The sequence below is a fragment of the Mercurialis annua genome, linkage group LG3 (genome assembly GCF_937616625.2).
Source record: "Mercurialis annua linkage group LG3, ddMerAnnu1.2, whole genome shotgun sequence".
Lineage (NCBI taxonomy): Eukaryota > Viridiplantae > Streptophyta > Magnoliopsida > Malpighiales > Euphorbiaceae > Mercurialis > Mercurialis annua.
Window position 1 is genome coordinate 71,596,143 of NC_065572.1, and position 18,252 is coordinate 71,614,394.

Consider the following 18,252-nt stretch of genomic DNA (forward strand, 5'->3'; position numbering starts at 1 on the left):
TTAAAATAGGACTTAATATTTTATTTAAAATAAAAATAAATCTATTTTTTCAAGTGAAAAGAGATCAATTTAATGTTTGGGTGCAATTGAAAGTGAAAGGTTGTAATTTGGGTATATTTGGTGGTTTTAAGGTGAGGGGTTTTTAAGGGATAAGCCAATTACAAATGCAGAGACCAGAGACCGGAATGACTCGTTATTCATAATAATTTGGTAGCTTAAGGGAAGAAATCATGGAGTAAAGTTGCATTTTTTTACCAGAGCTCCATCAAAAGATAAGGATTTTCTAAACTGATTTGCAGTTGATTATTAAAGAACAATAGCTATCATAACTGTTTGTTATTTAACCTTGAATTATAAATTTATAAACTGGACTGACTTTTTATTCAAAATGATTGAAAGTAAGTTATTTTATCCCGCATTGCAAATTTGGGGCTAATAATCACCCATGGACCCTCAACTTTAGGGTTCCGGGCGCTAAACCTTCCGATGTTTAAAAACGGGCGCTAAACCCCCTAAGCTTTGTGTCGGCGCTCAGAAAACCCCCTAAGCTTCAAATATGACGAAAATACCCCTGGCGCCGTTTTTTCAGTCAATTCTCAGTCTTAAAAAAAAAACTGATACTGCCATATCATCTGACACGTCAGAAATATACCGTAAAAATTTCAAACACCCAAAATACCCTTATTTTAATTTAGAAAAAGACAAAAAAGAAACAAACCAACCCAATCTAATTTAACCATTTGATTAACCACAACAACTAACCCAACCAGCACTCCCACCCAACCACCGCCGCCACCCTACCACTGCCAGAATTTTTTTCCGGTCATCTTCTCCGGGCGGAAGATGACCGGAAAATTTTTCCGGTTATCCCTAAGCAAGGATCTGTTCTTGGAACAGATCCTTGCTGCTGTTCTTGGAACAGATCCTTGCCTGGATCTGTTCCCGGATGACCGGAAATTTTTTCCTGTCATCTTTCACTTGGAGAAGATGACCGGAAAATTTTCCGGCAGTGATGTGGCGGAGGTGGTTGGGTTGGGGTGGTTTGGGTTAGAACAGGTGGTTGGATTTTGGGTTGAGTTTTTTTTTTATCAGATATTATATTTAGGGGTGTTTTGGGTATTTTTTTTTGTCTTTTGATGACGTGTCAACTGACACATGGTGTCAGTCAATTTTTTTTTTAAAGACAACCGCCAAATAAAAGACGGCACAAAGGGTATTTTCGTCCAAAAGGGCCATGGTGAGTGCCGACACAAAGTTTAGGGGGTTTAGCGCCCGTTTTTAAACATCGGGGGGTTTAGCGCCCGTATCCCTAAAATTGAGGGGCCATGGATGATTATTAGCCCAAATTTGGAGACCAGGTTAATACTTTACTCGAATTACTATTGGATGAAAAAAAAAAATACTAAAATCAATAGCTAAATTTGACAAAGTTAAACCTAAAATTGTAAATTAAACAATTATAGTATAAAATTTAAATGTAGAGTAAGGATTAAAAAAATACTAAATATCAATCAAATTTTTAAAATGTGCTTTTTCAATAATAATTTTTTTCAGATGCCCCATGTATTTATTTTATATTTAGGGTTAATGTTTTAAAAAAATTCCAACTTTTTACTCCCTTTTCATTCCTACCATGACGTTAAAAATTGATCAATTTTATTTTATTTTACATTTTCTCGCTTCAATTATAAAGCATGACCTCTTTAGATAGGATTGAATTACAAGGAATGCCATGAACGTCAACGTTGTAAAGCATGACCTCTTAGGTCCCAGGGGATAATGACTTGAGCATGATTCATAAATCAATAAAGGGGTTGATTTATTTATTTGTTAATGAAATTTAAAAAGATGCAAAATCGCGGATGTGGATGGATTAGTTTTGGTCCCCACTTTCCAAACTAGGTTTTGAATAATCAAACGGCTATTTGTAACGGCTCTTTTTTATTTGACATTCCTATTTTTCTAGCAAAATTTCTTTTCCTTTTCTGAGAGAATAGTCAAAATAACTAAAATTAATTTCTCTTTTTTTTTATCAATTATGGTGCAGAGATTTTTTTGACGCTTTTGAGAGGATTTAGTCTCACAATTTGAGTCAATCTAAGAATTTTTATGTAATTTGTTGGTATTAATTTCTCCCACTCATATACTTCACCACCTAATTCTTCTAATAATACCAATAGCTGGTAGTTATAAGGTTAAACTTCAACGATTAATTATTAAATTTATCATATGACCAATTCCGAATTTTCAAAAATTGCACTTTTAATGTATGAATGACATGGCCAATTTCAGCTTCCAGATAATTAATTTTAATCTGATTTTCAATCAAGATATCGATTCACTAAACAGTTGTTGATATATTATTTACCAACCTTTATAAAACGTTGTTAAATTATAAAAAAAATGTATAATTCTTAAATTTTATAAATAATCCAATGAAATAATACTTATTTTTGATTTTTTTTCACTAAAGGAAACTTAGTTGTTTTTATTAAGTCCTTCCAAATCAACAAAAATGCTCAATTCTACCTCAGAAATTCCGGAACTTCTAAAGAAGAGCAGAAACTAAAATATTACCAGTAATCACGGTAATGGCAGAGTATAACAAGAAGTAAACAACAAAACCCAGTCTCCAATTTTCAAAATTCTCTAGATAAACCAAAAACCGCCACTTCAAAAAACAAACCATCACACCTCACCGGTCAACACCGCCGTTCAAACATACAGAGCCGGATTATTTTTGGTCTTAAAACCAGAAACCTTGGGAACCCAGAAATGTAAGCAACAAAACAAACAAAACCCAGAATGTAACACGATGTCGTTTTCACCAGAGAAACCAGTTGCTGACGTTAATTTAACAGTGAAGAAGAAGAAGATGAGGCCACTAAGCTGGTCAGATTTCTGGCTCAAAAATACCAAACCGTTAAAACAAGCCGTCTTCGCTATGCAGCTTCAGTCTCTGTCTAACCCAACTCCAACCGATTACACAGACTCAAAAATCAAAAACAAAACACAAACACAAACCCTAATCAACATAGACCGAACACTTCTCTTAAGTGATGAGCTTCTCTTAAAAATCCTCTCTAAACTACCTGACACCCAGAAAAACCCTAATTTTCTTGTTTGCAAGCGGTGGCTCAATCTCCAAGGCCGCCTTGTAAGGTCTTTAAAGGTGTTAGATTGGGAGTTTATTGAGTCTGGTGGGTTAATTTCAAGATTCCCAAATTTAACCCATGTGGATTTGATTAATGGGTGTTTTAATACACCAACTAATTCTAGTATTTGGTTAAACCACAGAGTTTTTTCTATGCAGATTGATTCTGGGGTTTCCGGGTTCGGTCCGAATTGGAATGTCTGTGAGCAGAATTTGTTGGCAGTTGATGTAGTTGACAGAGGGCTCAAAGCTTTAGCTGGTAGTTGCCCGAATTTGAGGAAGCTTAGTGTGATTGGTGCTAGTGAGTTAGGTTTGTTGAGTGTTGCTGAAGAGTGTTTAACTTTGCAGGATTTAGAGCTGCATAAGTGTAATGATAATGTGCTTCGCGGGATTGCGGCGTGCGGGAATTTGCAAATCTTGAAACTTGTGGGGAATGTGGATGGTCTTTATAGATCGTTGGTGTCGGATATTGGGTTGACGATTTTGGCTCAAGGGTGTAAGAGATTGGTGAAGCTTGAGCTAAGTGGATGTGAGGGTAGCTTTGATGGGATTAAGGCTATTGGACAGTGTTGTCAAATGCTTGAGGAGTTGATATTTTGTGATCATAGAATGGAGGATGGATGGCTTTGTGGACTTGCGTATTGTGAAAATTTGAAGACTTTGAGGTTTTCGTCGTGTAAGAAGATTGATCTTCATCCTGGGTTAGATGAGTATTTGGGTTCGTGTCCGGCTCTTGAGAGATTGTATTTGCAGAAGTGTCAGCTAAGGAATAAAAAGAATATTAGAGCTGTGTTTAAGGTGTGCGAAAATGTTAGGGATATTGTTATCCAGGATTGCTGGGGATTGGACAGTGATACGTTCAGCTCGGCAAGTGTTTGCAGGTAAAAAGGCTTGTGTGCTCTCTTTGAATACTGTTTAATGTTTCTGTCTTACAACATTAAGCTATGTTTAAATTCTGATGATATGATAGACTGACGGAAATTTAGGATTGATGATGTTTTAAGTTCCCGACTTGCATTGTTCTTTTGCTTGATAATCTTGAAATTAGCTAATTGACATTGGCTTAGGTATTATGCAAATCATATGGTTTATTGGACTGTTATTGTATTATTGATTGGTTCAATTTTGATTTGAGGAGAACATCAGAGGAAATCAGTTCATACTTCTGTTAATTTACTGCATGTGGATGTTAGTACCGTTGTAAAAGACAATAGAACTATAGAATACAAGCCACTATAGTTAAGACAATAGTGAAAATGGTACAGTTTGGAAAACAGCACATTTATTACTTTCAGAAGCATTTTCCAAAAACGGAAATGAAAAGATGAAACCTAGGACTCGACAAGTTTCCATGCAACATAGGCTGAAGGCAGGCATTAATGAATAGCAATGATAATATCTAGAGTAGTTGTGTAACTAATAGAGACAATTTGGAAATTGATGACTCAACTTGTTTTTACAGGAAAGTAAAGTTGCTATCTCTAGAAGGATGCTCGTTGCTAACAACACAAGGCCTGGAGTCTGTACTTGTGACATACAATGAGCTTGAACATCTGACAGTACAGTCATGTAAGCGCATAAAGGATTCCGAAGTCTCTCCTGCACTTTCATCCTTATTCTCCGCTCTGAAAGAGTTGAAATGGAGGCCAGATGGAAAATCTCTTCTGGCCCCCAGTCTTGTGGGGACTGGCATGGGAAAAAAAGGCGGTAAGTTTTTCAGGAAGTCGCAAACTCTCAAGTTGCTGTCCGATGATTGGCATTCTCACTTTGACCATACCTGGATGATCCACACGGCCAATGGAAAGTAGTATGCTTTGATATGAGAGATTTCTGTTAACTCATTCAGCTCGCAACGACATGTATCTTACCGAGATACTATTCGGTTTTCCATTTTCACACATACGAGTAAGAGGTAGTTATATATATTCATATTTATGCTTAAAGTGGTTTATATCTGCTGGTATTTTTCCTATGTTGTAATTAGAGCTAGATTACAAATTAGATTAGAAAAATAATTGCCTATCAAATTATACGTGCTTTATTAGAACCATCTTGTTTGTGCTGATTTCTCTAGCCAGCAGAATGTTATTTACTTTAGATTAAAAACCAATCAAAATTACCAGTAGTTTATACTGTAACTGAATTTTCGAGGCTTGATCTCTCATTGGCCGGCCTTGACTCGTATCATTTGGAGGTCATATGTAGTATTCGGTTTGCCTCGATTTTGTTCCGTTCTCGCTGCCTGTTGTAGGCCTAAGATACAGCCGATTCTGCAAAAATACCGGAGAACATTTTGTAACAATTAGTAATCCATGGTGGTGATCTTAAAATTAAATTCAAATTTGGATCAGAACATATTTTTTTTACCAGATATATTATTCTTAACAAGTAATTTGGACTAACCGTTATTAATTGTCTTCTCTCCGATCATAATTCTTTCAGTTGTAACATAAAAATCTCTTAACTTCAATTTCATAACAAAAGAATTTCTGGCGCTGAGGTGGATACGTAAATGAAAAACAAAATTATATTTTAACATATAGTGTTATGTCAAGGACGCCATATTTGCCCCATATAAGCTGCCTCATGGATGCGTTCTCTTCTCTACATATGCGTTCTCTTCTCTATAAGCTGCCTCATGGATGCGTTCTCTTCGCCATATTTGCCCCATATAATCTTGTTTTCTCTCCATCGCCAATGTAGCTCCGTTTACGGTCCCTAGCCTCACATTTACTCTCTAATTCTGCTTGCTTTTCTGTAAAAATGTAATTCAAGCAGATTATAATTGCATATAATTCACGAGATATCTTATTTCTTAATATTTTATATTATTTGCGTTTTTTGTTGAAAACTTTATTTTATTTATGTAAATACATAAGATAGGTCAATTTTCATTTTCGAGTTTTTACCGTTCATGTTATCAAAGTTAAAGATAACCTTCTCAATACACCAATCAATTTATTACAATTAACTGATCTAAACACTATATTGTTATAAAAAAAACATAATACACTAATTGTCCTTTTTGAAGAAGTTTAAACACCAAAACTATAATAATCCCTTTCTGGACCTGCTCATCAAATTTGGTTAGGCCCATCACTAACACACTTGGTAGCAAAAGCCTAAATCAATCATCAGACTGGGCTACGCCGGTCGGTCCATATAAACAGAAGGCAAACAAAAAGCCGGAAGCTGACGTGGAGGCCTCGGGAAGCCAAAAAGGACAGGTGGTGAAGAAGAGAATCCAAATCCAATAGCTTAATTGGCACACTGTACACAGCACATCATACAACTTACACTTCTCTACGAGAAACGTTCGCAGAGGGGAAAGTTCAGTTCAGTTCGAACTGAAGAAGAAGACGAAGAAAATGGGGGAGAACAAGGAAGCGGAAGCATCTTCATCTTCATCTTCATCAGCATCAGCATCAGCTTCAAGTTCAAGCCCTAATAAAACAATTTATTACAACAACAGTGTCGAAGAAGCTTCCGATCATTCAAAGAATCCTCCGCTGTTCTCCTCCGTTAACAGCTCCTCTCGCAACGCTTCCTCCAAATACGACTTCGTCAAGGTTAAAGTCTGGCTAGGCGATCACGCCGATCATTACTACGTTTTATCCCGATTCTTGCTCAGTAGAATGCTGACTGTCACTAAGGTCTACTCCAATTACAGTATTACTTTTCATTTCATTCAGATTATTCTAAATTATATGAAATTGTTTTTAATTTTCATTTATGATATCAGATTCCAAATCATGTAGCCATTAAAATAGCTCTTGAACTCAAGAAACTGCTCATTGATAACAGCCTTCTAGACGTGTATGATTTTTCCCTCATTTATTTCCTTTATCGTTTAATCCTTGTGTTTAACCTGTTTTACGCTTCGAGTTTGATTTGCTTATTTTGTATTTGCAGCTCTCAGACTGATCTAGAAGCTAATTTATTCAAGGTACACCTTGTAGTGCACCATGTTATTTTCATTTTCTGTATATCTTACTTATTACGTACTGTACTACTGTGTGTAGCTTATGGAGCGACGGGGTTACGGGGAAGAGTATATTAATCGTTATAAGATGATGACAAGGTGAATGCATTGTAGCTTTTTCACTCTATTACTTCAATATATCTCTATTAAAGCTTCATTGCTGATTTAATTGCTTAACGAATAATTTTTTTCCCACGTGATTTCGTATTAGATTTCACCATCAAAGAGTGCCGTTGGTAATTCTTGTTTGTGGAACTGCCTGTGTTGGGAAATCTACAATAGCTACACAACTCGCACAGAGGCTCAATTTGCCTAATGTGTTGCAGGTCTTGCCTTCCATTTAACCCTGTTTGATTTTTTGATATTTAACGGGCTTGGATATTGATGCCTTTGACATATACTTTCTTTCCTATTGTTACAGACAGACATGGTGTATGAATTGCTACGGACTTCAACAGAGTATGCACTGGACCTATTTATTGTTTTTTATACATAAATCTATATTATTTTATTGCAAAAAGTTTTTACATGGAGCAATATCGATTACACGTTTATTTTGTGCTTAAAAGTGCCAAATTAGGAAAAAAGATTTTGTAGTTGAGGATTGTTATCATCTGTCAGTGACGGTTGTGTAGGTCGGACAGCCATTACCAAATGAATGTTTATGGCTTAATTACTTTTCTTCTTGCAATATCACTATATAATGGCATTCTCCAATCTGCCATAAAATTACTTGCTGCATTTCTTTGCTATTTCCCACTTATTATAATTGTATTCTGTGGTGAATATGATTATCTTGTGCAGCTAATGCTCACTCTTTTATTTTGATGATATGGGAAAACATAATTTCTTCTTCTATCTTATATAGTGCACCATTGACATCTACTCCTGTATGGGCTCGAGACTTTAGCTCTTCAGAGGAACTAATTACTGAGTTCTGTAGAGAGTGCAGAATTGTTCGTAAAGGTTAGTCATGGGGTTACTGTATACTTGTGCAAGTGCAAATTGCTCTCGTTCCTATTTGTGTTTTATTTTTTGTACAAAAAATCAAATGTTAGATTTTCATATCTGATTATGCAGAAGTCTACAGTAAGCACGAGTGTTAGTTTTGCTAGGACATTAATGTTTGACTTGGTACTGTAGGTTTGGCTGGTGATTTAAAGAAAGCAATGAAAGATGGAAAGCCTATAATAATTGAGGTAAAAAAAATTTCTATCTAACTTTCTTGTACTTATTTCTTATTATAATCCTTTTTAGTTTAGGTTAGAAGTTAATAGGAAGCTTATCATTTTGGAATGGGTGGATGTGCAAGAGGGGAAGTCTTCATGTTAGCATGTAATGCAATAATGTTGCTAATAAATCCAAAATTTGAAACTGTCAAAACAAACTTGATATTGTATGCTTAATTAACATATGAAGTTAGGTTTTATTAGAATTGCTAAAGGTGTTTCATGTTGCAAAGGAAAAGAATGGAGAGTGAAATTATGCGTTTTCTGTTTAGATGAATATATTGTCGTTACATCTTCTGTTTCCATGTTATAAGCTAAAGAACAATATGCGGTTCACTAGACTTTTTTTGCCATCTCATTCTAGGTTAGGATGTGATGAACATGGTAATGTTTCTGCAGTGTTTTCTCTGTGATCTCTATTATTGCTGACTATGATGGCAGGGAATGCATTTGGATCCCAGCATTTATTTGATGGATGAAGAAAGCAAGACACCCGCTAAAACTCCAGAAAAACCTGCGGAAGCAACTCCTATACCTCTTAGAGATAATGATCCTGCAACACAAATGGAAAAGAATCCAGCAAGTATTAGTGGGAATGATGAAAGTAGCAACTGTAATCCTGGGAATGTGAGTTTGGAAGAGAAGGAATCCTATGACCTGTTGAATCTCCCAGATCCTCAGGAATCTGTTAACGCAGTTGGATGTAATTCTGATGACAAAGGTAACTCATGCCTTGGATTTTGAAGCACATACATCAAGTGTATGAAATTGAATTGATGTTGCAACTGCTTTTATGACCCTGGTGATGAAATTGTTGCAGATACTGAGAGAAATGGAGATACTTCTGTTAAGAAAGATAAATCTGGTCCAGAACCAATAATTATACCCATAGTTCTGAAGATGGCAGAATTTGATCATAAGGTTTCTACTTATGCTCTCACATGCCTAAAATGTGTTGAATCCTATGATGTTTCTAATGCAAATGCTGTTACTAGTTCCTTTATTAGAAATTTAAAGTTATAGTTTCCCGATCATTAAATTTGAAGTACCTGAATTATATCAGCTGTCTATTCTCAATCGTTTTCTCCGATGTGTAGGCATTACTCGAGGAGTGGATTTTGAAATTCCCAGTCCAGGTAATGAAGACTTCCGAAACTTGTAATGATTGATCAATATTGAAGTTGGGTACGAGTTACTAAGTTGCCATTTTATTTTTCGCATTGAAACTTGAAATTACTAACTAAAAAAAAGAGCAATTGTGCACTTGTGCTTTATATTATAGTTTGGCCCAACCATGATGATCTAGTGAGACAAGTTTATACATATTTTTCCCTTTTATTTTCTTGGCTCTTTGCTTTTCTTAATTAAAACAAAAAAACTTATTGATCGTGTTATAATTTTCATTATTTTTCACAAATAATTTTTACGTGTGGAATTTTTGTTTTTGATATCACTTGTTTTTCCCCCTCTTTTTTTCAGGATAAGGATAGGCTGATTGCCAATCTGAAAACTATTCAAGGCTATCTTTGCTCTTTCAAGTCACAGGTTTGCCTTCTCCTGTCTAGTATAGCATAAATATTTTCGTCACACTTTGGTATTTGACGAGCTTGAGAGGCATTTAACAGAGATGATATTAATTAGGCTGATGAGGCCTCGATAGGGCTCATGGATTTGTTTGATGCATATTATAAAAAAAAAATCTTATTTGACAGTTAAATCTAAATCAGTGAACCGGCTATAATATGAGGTTGTTTTAATTATTCATTCTTTTGAAGGGAAGAAACTAATCTAGCAAGTATATTTACGAATAAATGAAGATTTTACTTTTTTGCTCAAATAATGCTGTTTATCTCTGCACCCGTTAGTAATTTCGGTAAATCAAACTCCAATGTATTAAAACTAGATGCATAAAAGAAAAAATGGTACTTTCAGCACATTCTTTGATTTCTAACTCGATCATTTTTTTATTCTTCTTGAAACAGGGTCTGACTGTTGTCAATATATCATCAACAACATTCCCTCAAACGCTTGATTGGCTGCATGGATATCTTCTTCAGGTAAAATTTGGATATCAATATTGTCAAAATCTGAATCTATGGCCACCCAGTGTGTTCTACACCCAGAAGAATAGATTTTCAATATAGGTTCCTATCCGTGGTTTTTTTTCCTTTTCTCTTTACTCTCTATTTCCTAGTAATCTTGTTAAAAACATTTGTGAAATGTATGGTAGTCTAACTTCTTTGCCAAAGATATGGATTCTTGGGTTTTGTCGACATGGGATGCATTATAGCTCATTGAATTACTTTATCTTTACATAATGACTGTTAATTCCTTTGGATGTAAACTATCTCTGTTTGCTGCTGTTTATTCTGATGCCTATCTCTATGCCAGTTCGCTATCTTGTCAATTATGTATTCTTTTGTTTCATTATGAGCTTCTCATCCTGCTTTTCTAAATAGTCTGCTGGTTCTTAAACTTTTCAGTGCATTGAACAAGGCATTTCACAAGTATACGTCGAAAAGGATAAGCAGCCAGCTGAAAAGTAGATCACAGTCAGATGTTTGCTCGAGCACTTACAGGCTGGCAGGCATGAACTGAACCTTCATCTATTATTATACATGTAAAAAGCTGTACCATTTTTATTAAATCTTATTGGAATTTTGCTAGGAGCTATGTTCTAGCCAAAATATAAGAGGAAAAGCAAAATAATGATTAAAACATTCATTTTATCCTTGGTCAGCCAGATTCCTTCTAGTTGCAAACCTGTTATATGCTGAAGTGGCCTTTCCAAATTGGTATGCTTTCCAAAATTGGGCCATTTTGTCTGCAAATCCTTTTCCCAGGTTTCTTTTTTGTGGGACAGAGTAATCTGCATTGAGTTGTCTTTTACTTGTTCGTATGAGCCGGCATCTTGCCCACACGCAGGATTAATCTATCCAATCAAGTTCACTGCCTTATTCAGTATCCCTTCGTCTTATGTCTTGCTCAAGCACCACTAGATGAGCAGTGTGTGAAAGCACATGAAAAACAAGTTTCTCTCCAGAACATTTAATGCACAACCTCTTGTAAGATAACATTAGGCTATTTGAAGTTTCCTAACCAACTCCTTCTATTGCAAAACTTGCATGTGTTCACAACCTCTAGTTATTCCTTATTCCTTTTACTTGAGCCATTATGAAACCGTCTTCAGGAGCAAAAATCAGAAAATAAATTGCTACTGCCACAACAATGGTTTTTAGATAAACATAACTTTGTACTACTATCACTTTTCAGGATACAAGGGCTCATACAATATTGCTGTGTACTAGTCGGGAACAGCATATAATGAACATGAGAAGAAATGGTAGAAGAAAAAGGATACACTTGGTAAATTCACACCGGAAAACACAACATAGTATACAAGCATAAAATTCAGATTTCACCATCCCAAAGATGTTGAATTGTCCTATAAGGGCTAGTTGTGTTGTTAACATAAACCTCTCCTCTCATGATCTTCCATTCTTCCAATTTGTCAATGTCATTGATATCTTGTTTGTCCAATTTAAGATTAAGTGCCTCCATATTTTCCCTCATTCTATTCTGATTGAAGCTTTTCACAATCATGCTAGACCCTTTTGATAATCCCCATTTTAAAGCAACCTGAGCTGGAGTTGCTCTGTGTTTGAAAGCTATGGATTTGATGACCGGATGGTCCACCACAGCAGTTGATCCCCATGCATTTCCAGGGCCACCTAGAGGTGAATAAGCACTAACATGAATCCTATAATCTCCACATACCCCTCGGAGCTTGCTTTGTTTCCACATTGGATGCATTTCCACCTGCAACCATACATTTTACCAATATCATTAGGATATGCTGATGACAACAATATAGGGCTAAGGGTGTAATCAAGTCCCATCGAAACACTTCAAGCTCGGCTCAACTTTATAACTCAAAGCCCAAAATTTGATCGAATTCGATCACGTTTTATTTTAGAAGTTCCAGATTAGCTGAATAGTTGAGAATTGAGTTTGATCTGTCTCTACTCGATTAGAGTATTTTGAACTTGACCTCGAGTTGGTTAGGTTAAGTTATACCCTTAAGTAGGATTAGACTAATACCTGATTAACAACTGGAGGAACAGAGGCAAAATCCATCAACTGAATTATTTTGTTGCTAGAGAAATTGCTGACACCAATAGATCTACACAATCCCAAATCCAAGCATCTCTCCATCCCAGCCCATGTTGACTCAATGTCTAAGTACTTCTCAAAATCTTCTTCTTGAGGTATAGGGGAACAAGCCCATGGCTTTAGCTTCACTGGCCAGTGCACCAAATACATGTCAAGATACTCCATGCCCAAGTTCCTATAACAACAAACAAATATCTCAATCAAGATTGCATTGCAATATAATCAAGAAGATCCTCTCATGATCAAGAAAATTACAGTGTGAAAAAAAAAACATCATATCCATAAATGTATCTCAAGAATATTCACTTAAATATTGCAACCATATGAAAATGATTTGAGTATCCTCAGTACTCCATTTGACTAATTTGGGGATATTATTTTGCTTGTCCCTCTACGTACAAAGTACTGTACTTGTCAAGGCAACTTCAAGGCCTTGAAGCAAAAGCTTGCAATTAAAGCCAGTAGAAAATATGGAAAACGCCAAAATTGAAAACAACGAAATCACATGAATTACGAGACTAGATTATAAATATAGAATTTTAAAGTTTCTAAAGCATTTTCGAAAAGCAAAACGAAATGCGGAAATTTAGAATTTGAGAAGTTTGTTATCGTAGGATGTATAATTAGAAGGCACAGGCTAACCTTAGAGTTTGGTTGAGAGCTGAGACAGGATCATGATGATCACTCCCCCATAGTTTAGATGTAACAAAAACATCTTCTCTATTAACCGTTTGGTCAAGAATTGCTTCACTTAAAGCATTCCCCACTGCTGGCTCAGAACCATACACTTTTGCTGTGTCAATGTGTCTATAACCCATCTGCATGCCACAAATTAACATTCAAATTATTTTCATGCAAAATCATGTCTCTCAAAAAGTAGAAGCGGTTAAGAAAAAACTAAGACAAAATGTTCTTTTCGCATTTGCACTACTAGAAAACGCCTTTTCCTGATGGAAATTTCCATCTCTTAGATTACGAATTACATTTGCTAATTTGATTAGCAACGTTAATCTATTTGTCACTAAATATTAGCATTTAGTTCTGCAAAAAAATGATTGTAGACAAGTTTCTCATTACAATTTTATCGACTTTTATTTAGAGATGACATGGTGGATATAGTTTATTAAGAATTTATTTTTAAAATAAGATTTTGAACTACGCTAGACTATACAAATAACAAAAAGTGTGAATATATAAATATATATACCTCAAGTGCAGTATGGATGGCAAGTTCTGTTTTCTGCATGTCATTTTGGAATGTGAAAGTGCCAAAACCCAAGATCGGCATTCTAATTCCGCAATTCAAACGAACGTGATTGTTCTTCATTATCTCTTTTTATTTTTCTTGGTACACAAGTAGTTATAATTCACTTCTATTTAAAGTGTGTATATATGCATGATTATGGTTCTAAAAGCACAAACCTATTTATACACACCTCAAGTCAACTTCCCTTAACGGTTTTCTGAAGACACATCACCGAATTTTTGATACATTTCTATGGAGAATTAATTAAGATGTGTGTTAGCTAGGTAAATTAATTGGTTTAATATTTAATTATTATTTTTAATTTATCAAAGAAATGTGATCTTCCATGTCTCTTGGGATTTTTATGAACTGGGCCACTCAAGGGGTGGTGCCTTATTACGCGTTACCAATTTATATCAGAAATTTAAACTTCAATAATTTATGTTGCTTTATCATGTAAAAATAATTGTCTTTTAAGGGGGTTTGTTGACTTTGTCCTAAAATTAAGTTATGCTTATAAACATTAAATGAATTTGACATGAAATTGAAGTCAATTAAATTGGAGATTTTAATAATGAAAATAAGTCAAAACTATATTGTTTTCTAAACAACATAAATTACTTGTGTGGCATTACTCTACTAGTTGGTATGTAGGTTGACTTCATAAATTTAGTCAATTGGGTTGGCATCAAATACGTGTCTTTTCTTGCTAGTGATGCCTCATTTCTTGCTAAACAGGATTTGGGCGGCAATTGTTTTGCTGGCTAAAAATAAAAATAGTATATGAACTAATAATAATATTTTACTAATAGTAATTATAAATTAAACCATAAATTTTAATATAATTTATAATTATAACAAAAGATTTAAAATTTAAAATTTGATAAAATTAATTATTAATTTTTATTTTTTGACAATTCAGAACACAATTATTTTTTGGTGAAAAAAATACCAATTTAAACGTCAGATCCTTTCACTATGAAAGGTTTGTTATCTCTTTTTTATGGAGTTATCAAATAGTGATTGAATCGGATGATGAGTTTGCGGGTGACGGGTGAAGTTTGATCGAACATTAATTGAAAACTGCATTTAATTAGAGATCAGTTAATAATTTATTTTTTATTTTCGTAAGTGAGATCTGCGAATCAGGCAGCATGTTGTTTCTTTCATGTCGGGTCATTGGGTTTAGTTTTCAAATTATTCCAAATTTCTTACAAATATAACTGTTTCATATTTGATTTAATGAGATTTGATGAATTCAAAAAAAAAATATAAATTGTTAGCCACGTCAATATTTTTTTATTGGAAAATAGACTGGTATTTCAATTTGTTAAAAAATAAAAGTTGGTGACTAGTTTTATTGAATTTCAAAATTCGTGTTATAATTGTAAAATATGTTATAATCTATTTTTTAAATTAATCCTCTTATTAATTACTAAATTTAAATAGGCAATTTAATTAAAAATAATAACTATATTATATATTAATCAATAAATGACATAAATATTCAAGCAATATGCTGAGATTGAAGTGGTGTGATAGATGCATTATTAAATATCTTGTACTATTATTTACGCCCTTATCCTACTAAATGTCAAACAAACTTGATTTAGGTCATCATATTATATAATGTTTTGGGTTAAATAAAATTCAGAAGGATTAATCACGATTTTAATGTACTCTTAGGTCAATAAGCAATATAAAATTATAACAGGAATAGATAATTTATATAATTTGACTCATGAAAGTATTTTATTTGAATTAACTACTAAAGGATGTATATGTTACTCTGCTATTGGGTTTATAAATAAAAATCTATTATACATAGTAGGTAGACAGTTTTCTTATAATTAATTGCCGATTTTTTTTATTTGTTGTCAAATAAACTGCCAAAATAAAAATTTAAAAAAAGGTTATGTCAAAAATGTCTAAATAATTAGTTGAATCTTTCTATGAATTATCAATTCATTTTTTTTCTTAATATTTGTAAAATATAGTATTATTTTACTTATTCTTTTGACATTTGATGTATTCTATTACTTATTTTATTTTTATTTGTGTCATGCCTGTATTTTTATGTTTTATTCTCATATCCTTTCAGTTTATATTTTTTCATTCTCCTCCTCTTCCTTCAACTTCATCTTTCTTTCTTTCTTCACCCCTCATTATCTTCTTCATTTATCAATCATAGTGTTATATTTTAAGTGCACTATAACAAAAGTTATTTTTTAAAACTAAGCAAAATTTAAATAAAATTATAAAATAGTTTAAAGATAAAATAAATTTAAGTACACTTATAAGGAAACTATTGAAAAATAAATTGATAGTACAAAAGTATCTAATATTATCAAAATAATCAAATACATTTTAAGTAAATTTTTATAAATATTTAATTGCGTATAATATAAAAATATAAAATACATAAACTTCCCCGGCATGGAATATAAGATGGTTATACAGCTGATGATGTAATATAATAAAACCATAAACAACCAGCAAGTTGTTGAATTACGCATGATTATCAACAGAAATCACCATGAACATAAACATCAAAACTGATTGATTTTAAGAAATATCAAAACTAGAGTAAATATATTAATCAATTTTAAACGAGATTTAATCAAAATCCTCAACTTTACAGAAAATTTGCAATTTATACTAAAATTATAATATTGTTGAAACCCTAATTTACTTGTCAAAATAAGCTAATCTAAAATAAGAATAATTAAGAAACATAATAAAAAAAATAAAAAAAATTCATTTCCGAAAACATAAATGACAGAAATTGGTAAAAAAATATCGAACATCATGAGCGAAGTTGGTGATTCTCATTATAAAATTCATAATAATTATAAAATAATCCTTATTTTATTTTTATTTTTGAGCTAAAATATATAAATCATTCTATCCACATAAGATGATTTGGGGTTTAAATTAGGATTAGGACACCGGCAGTAATGAAATATGAATATGAATATGTGGAGGAATGAGAAAGTTCGTGACATGTGAAATTAGATAGTCCTATCTTCTTATATAAAATCTTAGGCAAACATTTTTTTAATTCCCAACATTTGGTCCACTTCAATTTCTCTTGTCTTTACGAGACAAATCATGTTTTATTGCTTTGCCTTCGAGTAATAAATAGTTCTCTTTATTTTACGCGCAAATATCTTTATCAATTATTTTCAAGTTTTTTTTAATCTCAAATGAAGCTTTATTAAAAACGGATAAAACAGTTACACATGTAAAAGTTTGGAATAGTTTGAAAATCAATCTTGATAACCTGACAAGAAACTAGCATTACGAGCCAACAAATGTGCCGCCTGATTCGTAGATTGTCTTATAAAAGCAAAAGATATATTAAGTAACTAATTTATAAATATTGTCGATTCCTGGGTTTAATTGAGTCAAAATATTGTTAAATTTAATCTCAAACTGATTAAAATATATGACCAAAATTTTACTTTTTAAAAGTTACACTCAAATTATATTGAATGATTGAAGTTGATTTTCATTTGATTATTTGTATAAAATATTTAAAAAATAATTTTTACTAGGCTCAATATATTAAAAATACCAAATATTTTTGGATGAGGTTAATTCTAACTTAACTTTTTAAGAACATTAATTTTAACTAATTTATAAGTATATTTTAATTTTAGTCAATCACTCAATTTCTTTTAAAAGCCAAAACTTTTTGATTTGTTTCTGTTATAACCATTCCGTCAATTTTATCCAAATTTTGATAAGCATTTCTCAAATGAATAAAAAGTTCGGTATGTTTAGGATTGAAAATATTGGAAAAAATTTGGTATTTCTGGCTATTAAATTGGATAAATGGTTATAATTAAAAGCTACTCCCTCCGTTTTTTCACTTGTCCAGTTAGCCAAAATTGTACATATTAAAAAAGTGGAGTTTTTATCTTAAATTATAGGAGTAAATACTAATATAGCCCTTTTAATTAATAAATATTTTAAAAATTGAGTGATAAAGTCATCTATTAGAAAGGGATAAATTTGGAAGATAATAGCCAAAATCATCTTGAAATCCTAAATGGACAAGCCAAAAAAAAAACGGAGAAGGTATATGCAAAATAGATAAAATTTGGTGTTTTTACAATTTAGTTATAATTTTTGCACTTTTAATACGTTAAGTCGTTTTACTATGATAATCAAAATATTATTATAAATATATATAAGTATATAAAAAAAATTATTATATCTCAATTAAATTCACAAACCTATTAAAATCAAGTATCTTGATATTCAAATTCGACTAGATAATTGATTCAAGCATAACTTGAAAGCCGTAGCTAGAGGCGAAAATCTACCTCTTAAGCAAAGTCCCAAAGGTTCTATAAAAAATTTAAAATACTAACGAGCTTATTCAACATAACCGTTGCGCTATGTCATTCGTACAACAAACGAATTATGCATTGGCCATGTGCAAAATGATAAAAAAAAAGTA

The 18,252-nt window shown here is 32.8% G+C and overlaps 3 protein-coding genes across 5 annotated transcripts; 2 read left to right on the forward strand and 1 right to left on the reverse strand.

The window, feature by feature from the left end:
• The first annotated feature begins 2,506 nt into the window (after window positions 1–2,506).
• On the forward strand, window positions 2,507–5,217 carry LOC126674879 (F-box protein At5g07670). Its single transcript, XM_050369400.2, has 2 exons — window positions 2,507–4,035; window positions 4,617–5,217. Exons 1-2 carry the CDS (start codon window positions 2,816–2,818, stop codon window positions 4,960–4,962), a joined length of 1,566 nt encoding a protein of 521 aa, XP_050225357.1. The 5' UTR covers window positions 2,507–2,815; the 3' UTR covers window positions 4,963–5,217.
• Window positions 5,218–6,375: 1,158 nt separating this feature from the next.
• On the forward strand, window positions 6,376–11,937 carry LOC126674354 (uncharacterized). Of its 3 annotated transcripts, none has more exons than XM_050368796.2 (15): window positions 6,376–6,807; window positions 6,897–6,970; window positions 7,067–7,100; window positions 7,177–7,235; window positions 7,348–7,462; window positions 7,558–7,595; window positions 8,005–8,102; window positions 8,280–8,335; window positions 8,807–9,086; window positions 9,186–9,286; window positions 9,463–9,501; window positions 9,845–9,910; window positions 10,348–10,422; window positions 10,849–10,952; window positions 11,639–11,937. In XM_050368796.2, exons 1-14 carry the CDS (start codon window positions 6,523–6,525, stop codon window positions 10,909–10,911), a joined length of 1,383 nt encoding a protein of 460 aa, XP_050224753.1. In that variant the 5' UTR covers window positions 6,376–6,522; the 3' UTR covers window positions 10,912–10,952; window positions 11,639–11,937. The 3 variants fall into 3 exon arrangements, with proteins under 3 accessions (XP_050224753.1, XP_050224754.1, XP_050224752.1); XM_050368797.2 differs by lacking the exon at window positions 11,639–11,937 and adding an exon at window positions 11,106–11,489; XM_050368795.2 differs by lacking the exon at window positions 11,639–11,937 and having other exon boundaries at window positions 10,849–11,104.
• LOC126674355 (non-functional NADPH-dependent codeinone reductase 2) lies at window positions 11,555–13,919 on the reverse strand. Its single transcript, XM_050368798.1, has 4 exons — window positions 13,746–13,919; window positions 13,181–13,356; window positions 12,467–12,713; window positions 11,555–12,184 (listed from the first exon to the last, which is right to left on the reverse strand). Exons 1-4 carry the CDS (start codon window positions 13,863–13,865, stop codon window positions 11,777–11,779), a joined length of 951 nt encoding a protein of 316 aa, XP_050224755.1. The 5' UTR covers window positions 13,866–13,919; the 3' UTR covers window positions 11,555–11,776.
• Window positions 13,920–18,252: the final 4,333 nt, after the last annotated feature.

Coding starts and splice junctions, on each gene's coding strand:
- LOC126674879 (XM_050369400.2), top strand. CDS start 2,816: ATGTCGTTTTCACCAGAGAAACCAGTTGCTGACGTTAATTTAACAGTG. Junction 4,036..4,616: donor AGCTCGGCAAGTGTTTGCAG/GTAAAAAGGCTT, acceptor TTGTTTTTACAG/GAAAGTAAAGTTGCTATCTC.
- LOC126674354 (XM_050368796.2), top strand. CDS start 6,523: ATGGGGGAGAACAAGGAAGCGGAAGCATCTTCATCTTCATCTTCATCA. Junction 7,236..7,347: donor CGTTATAAGATGATGACAAG/GTGAATGCATTG, acceptor ATTTCGTATTAG/ATTTCACCATCAAAGAGTGC. Junction 9,087..9,185: donor ATGTAATTCTGATGACAAAG/GTAACTCATGCC, acceptor AAATTGTTGCAG/ATACTGAGAGAAATGGAGAT.
- LOC126674355 (XM_050368798.1), bottom strand. CDS start 13,865: ATGAAGAACAATCACGTTCGTTTGAATTGCGGAATTAGAATGCCGATC. Junction 12,714..13,180: donor GCTCTCAACCAAACTCTAAG/GTTAGCCTGTGC, acceptor TTGTTGTTATAG/GAACTTGGGCATGGAGTATC. Junction 12,185..12,466: donor TTCCTCCAGTTGTTAATCAG/GTATTAGTCTAA, acceptor GTATGGTTGCAG/GTGGAAATGCATCCAATGTG.